General features: G+C 45.8%; 1 protein-coding gene across 1 annotated transcript; it reads right to left on the bottom strand.

Annotated features, from left to right (window-relative positions):
* Window positions 1–1,364: 1,364 nt before the first annotated feature.
* On the bottom strand, window positions 1,365–2,958 carry LOC138510581 (putative BMP-2-inducible kinase-like protein). Its single transcript, XM_069626344.1, has one exon. It carries the CDS (start codon window positions 2,934–2,936, stop codon window positions 1,515–1,517), a length of 1,422 nt encoding a protein of 473 aa, XP_069482445.1. The 5' UTR covers window positions 2,937–2,958; the 3' UTR covers window positions 1,365–1,514.
* Between the last annotated feature and the right edge of the window lie 2,095 nt (window positions 2,959–5,053).

Here is a 5,053-nt window from a genome sequence, read left to right as displayed (position 1 = left end):
GGTCACAAACTAGTTTAGAAGAAAGCCAGGAGCCGCACATGTGTGTCCCTTAGTTCCCAAGTTAGCAACAGAGTCAGCAGTCCCTACCTCCCAACAAAAGGAAAGCCTAATTAATACAAAAGCGTAAAATCATGCTGGCCCATAGCAGTCATTGTTTTATGGTAACATTGACTTCCAAATGGCACTACAAGGGAACGTCACCCCCAATCAATGCATTAGGTGCACAAATAATCGGATTTTGGAGTCTGGGCAAATACCCCAGAAGTCTCTTCTGATACTTTAGTTGACCTAGAGAGCAACTTTGCACTGTCTGCAATTTCATTGCAGAAAAGACAATCGTGATCATTAAAAAAAGGGGACTTCCCTAACCAGTCGTGATGCTATTAAAGATACCAAAGCACTAAGGGGACAGGACTGATCACATTTGTGGGGAAAATGAAAAGCGGACAGCTGTAAAACGAATAAGGGACACAAACAGCACTGAGAAAACCCCAATTCAACATTAGGGGCCGCCGGCCGGCTCAGAATGTAGCCCTGTCCTGGTGAATAAAGCCCACGGTCTGAGCTCGCTTATGGGCTGCTCATGCCAAGTACTGGCTACAAGAGAGTGGGAGAGCATGATTCATACGGGTCAACGCATGCAAAGATATTCTTGGAGAGGTCCCTCATCAGACTCCTGTTGCCTCGCATCTGGAAGTATTATGCTGTGAGAAATATAAACGCGCTCTAGCCCGGGTTCAAGGGGGGGGGGGGGGGAACAAGGCAGCCAACTACTGATCCCGCCGGGGGAATGACATCACTCCACGCCCTGGTGCCTGTGGTGGCACCTCTGATGCCAGCGGCCAACCTGCTATCCACTGAATGAAGGGGTAGGTCGGTTTTCTCTGAGACTGCCTTTAGGGGAATCTCTACTTGGGCAGACACATGGGGTAAGACGGCGATAAAAGTTGGAAGATTGCCATCTGCAATGCACTCTTGGCCATTCTCACAAAAATGTGCCTACAATTCTTACATTCCTGCATAAATATCGTACACGAGGGGAGACACAGTCTCCAGTGATCACATACGCCACAATACACCGTGTTGGGTTGACACCCAGGAGTCTGAACCTGAGAGTGCTCTTTTTGGCAATATTTCTGCTCATCCTTATCAGACTATTCGAATCTTGAGGCAAAAAAAGTTCAAAGGCGGGGCTAAATCGTATACATTAAAGTGTACAATGTTGCCATACCTGCTCGCGCATGACAGTTTCTAGTTTCATCAGTCAGACACAGTCATCTAGAACTCAGCCTTGAATGACAGGTTGATGGCGCTCCCAGCCGACATCTTGCAATGTTCAGAATCATGCGCACCGATCATTTCAAGGCAAACTAAAATTCAAAGATCTTGAAGCAATTGTATAACGGTGGGAATTATCTTTGTGTTAACCTGTATGCTGTAGGTTACATATACATGTTAATTATGAGTGAAACGTTGAAAAAGAAACATCATTTGTTGGACGCACACACTGCAGGCTACTGTTTGGAGGGAAAGGGGGCAGCACCAAATAGATCTAACTCGATCAGATGTGGTGCCTGCTGCTGGGGTTGTTGTGCAATTCCTGGTACTAGCAGTTCAGTGAAGGGCACAGCCCCAAAATCATCCCTATGTAGCCCTTCCCCACTGTAAAAGGCACTGTGCAAAGAGGTCTGACTAGATCTATTTGACCCCGCTGCAATGTGCTCCCCATGATGGTTTCCAGGCCCCTGGAATTGCGAATGCCTCACGTCCTGAGGATGGAAGGGCTTTGCACCAAAGGGATCCAGCAGGCTTTCCTCTGCTTGCAAAGTGTTGGCTCTTTCTTTTCCATCAGCCAACGTGATACTAATATTTTCCTTAGAGTCTGAAATAGTCAGAACTTCATTGCTGCTCTGAGAGTCACGCCGGCCAGCTTTTTTGTGCCTGCGGGCTCTTTCTGGCGTGCGAAAGCTAGGTTTTGAGGACTTCTTGGTGCATGTGGGGGTTCCATGATGCCTTTTGCTATTGCCATTGGATTTTTCTTGCTTTGTTCGTCTCTGCCTGCCTGATATTTTCTGCAAGTTTCGTTGCTGCTTTAATTTTTGCTGCTGTGTGCTGCTGGTTAGCTCTTCAAATGGGACCAACCCAAAAACATCTTCAGTACTTTGGTTGTTTTTTGTTGACAGAAGAGGATGGAATGGAATGCAGCCAAAAATATCCAAACTTTCTGGTGAGACTGGTGGCGTTTTGTCAAATTCAGATTGGTTTGTCTTCTTACTGAACGGGGCCTTTGAGAATACATCAAACTCACTGTGTTTGGGTGCTTGGACCAATTCACCCAAGGACGGTGGGTCAGCTTGGTCCTTCACACGATGTTCTATGTGCTGGGGCTGCACAGGATGAAAAGCAAAGAAAGGCACAGCTCCGAAAACATCAAATTCCTGGTTAGCGGAAGCCTTCCCTGCGCTCCTTGGCAATTCACACTGTGAGGTAAGTGTGGACCGAATCTCTTCACTTAAGCCCTTTGCAGCTGGTTCTTCACCACTACCGCAAAGGTTCACTTTAGCGGTATTGGCATTTGTGCAGGAAATGTCGGAGTCAGAGCTGTGCTTTTCTTCCTCGTCTTCATCAGCTTCATCTCCAGAATCCATGAGAAGAGGCTTCTGCCCCAGGTTCTCCGGTTCTGTGTCATTGTCATCAACCAGGTCGCCATGCAGAACCTCTTCATCTTCCTGGTCGAGCTCCTCCTCCTCACTACTCCGTGGCGAAGGGGGGTCAGATTCGAAATCACTCTCCAACTCATCCGCAAGCCTTTCTTCCTGTTTTACTGCAGATCTGTTTACAGAGTTGTTATTTGCAAAAGACAGGACTTGGGACACGTGGCTTTGTTTTTCATCGTTGTTTGTGCCTCCTGCATCATATTCTTGAACCGTACACATCTGTCCAGGAGCACTTGCCAGGCAACCTAAGCATTAAAGAGAAAATATTATATATATATAAATGCATGTAGGTATATCTTTTGCAAAAAAGACACATCTGATTTTTAACATAATATCACACTATTTCTTTCATTCGGGTACTAACAAAAGATGTCATTGCTGTTAGGATTTCTCGCACTTGTGTGTGTGCCGTTTATCCTGATAAGACAGGCAACATGTTGCCAAGGTGCCTGTTTCACAGTTCATGTTTCCTATTGTCAATGACTAGCATCCTGTCAAACTAAAAACCCAACTGCATATCATCTACATATGTGTCCATTTTCACAATCTAAAGTTGGGTATCCTTTTAGTTCTTGGCACCATCCAGTCAACTTCAAGATGGAGGACAATCTCCACTCTAGTCATATCCTTGCAGAATTCAAATCATATTGGTAAAGTGCGTCAATTTAAGTAAAATGATGGGCACAGTTAGGGCTGATCAAGTCGAGACTTATCATCCCTACCCAAATATAACCAGCAGCACATAATATGCAGTTTATTACAATCTATGTGACCGATTTGCATGTACTTGAAGAACTGGAATATCAACATCCATCAAAAACTACTCACAGTAACACATTTGCAAATGCCAGTGGTATTTCCAGCAGGGTGCCTATACAATACCACAAAGATGAGAACAAGTGGTGAGCCACTTTATGCAGATGTGAAAAATGTCAGACACAAACCATGGACAGAGAAAACACAGCCTTACAAAGATAACATGAATCTAGTGGGGTACATGCTTCAAACTAAAGAGGGGTACTGTAGGAATATACAGAATGACAATAAGCAGCGCTGCATGGTGTGGTGGGTCAGGTAGGGAGGAGTAGGGAGAGCTCCCTCTTTGGTAAGTGAAGTTTCAGCTCAGCTTTGAAGAATTTCACATTCAGGCTGGCTTTGATTGAGATGGGCAGCATGTTCCAATGGGGGCATAGGACAGTGACGTTGAGGGCAGAGGAGGGACGGAGGTAACAAGATCGTGACTAGACAAATGCAATCAGACAGATACTGTGAGCAAGACTATTGATAGCTTTGTAGACTAGAGGGAACTTGAAAAGGGAGCGGTTGTGCAAGAAGGGCCAACCAGCATGGTATCAGTAGGTAGAACTGGGGGAGGATCTGGGTAGGTTATAGGGAAGGGTAATGCTGTGGACGAAACAAGGTTGGCCATACAAAAAATAATTTTTGGATGATTTGAAGGTGTACTGGGAAATTAGGGACCAGTTGACTTTGGAGGATGAGGTGTTGTTGAGGGGAGGGGTGTTGGTGGTACCCATGTGTTTTAGAGAAAAGCTTGTCAACAAAGCGCATTCTGGTGCAACGTGTACCAAGAGGAAGTTGAGGGAGAGGTACTGGTGGCTAGCAATGAATGTGATGGGGGGAGAGGGTGATTAGGGAGTGTGGTGCGTTTCGTAACTGTGATAAGGCTTTGAAGAAGCACCGGCAAAAATTGTTGTTGCCTCCGTTGCCTGAAGGGGTCAAGGTCGAGTGTGTCCATTGACATTCTGGTTCCGTATGAAATGTTTGGGAAGGAGCCTAGGTTTTTGATTGTTTTGGTAGATGATTTTTCAAGGTGGCCGGAAGTGAAGTGGGTGAAACATATTTCCAGTGGTGAGATAATAACGTTTCTGGGGAACAAGTGTTCAGGAGAGAAGGGTTCCCCATGGAAATGGGGAGTGATAATGGTACCCAATTTAAAAATCCGGAGATGACTGAGTATGTCAGGAAGAGGGGTTTTAAATGGAAGTTCACTTCTTTGTACAGGCCTCAGTCTAATGGGGTGGTTGAGCGTTTCAACAGGGTGTTGGTGGAAGTGATAGAAAAGGCAGTGAGGAATTGGACGGAGGTGAAAGAGACGGTTCAGAGGTTCTTGTGGAATGTGAGTGTGAGTCTGGAATGTGAGTCTCCCAATGGGGTCACTCAAGTGTCACCATTTAGGATTATGAGAGGTAGAGAGGCCAACGCAGGTCTTAATCCTGCGTGGGTGAACAAAATATCTAAAGGTGGTGATGTGGCAGGGAGTGTCCAGGAAAATGTACAGTTCGACACCAGTTTGAGGGAAAGGATGGGTGAGGCAA

The sequence above is a fragment of the Ambystoma mexicanum genome, chromosome 6p, assembly GCF_040938575.1.
Source record: "Ambystoma mexicanum isolate Mex_15411 chromosome 6p, UKY_AmexF1_1, whole genome shotgun sequence".
Taxonomy (NCBI): Eukaryota; Metazoa; Chordata; class Amphibia; order Caudata; family Ambystomatidae; genus Ambystoma; species Ambystoma mexicanum.
The sequence above is the reverse complement of the archived record's forward strand: the minus strand, read 5'-3'. Positions and strand labels throughout refer to the sequence as shown.

Excerpts from the sequence above, each read along its gene's own strand:
- LOC138510581 (XM_069626344.1), bottom strand. The coding sequence starts at position 2,936 with ATGTGTACGGTTCAAGAATATGATGCAGGAGGCACAAACAACGATGAA.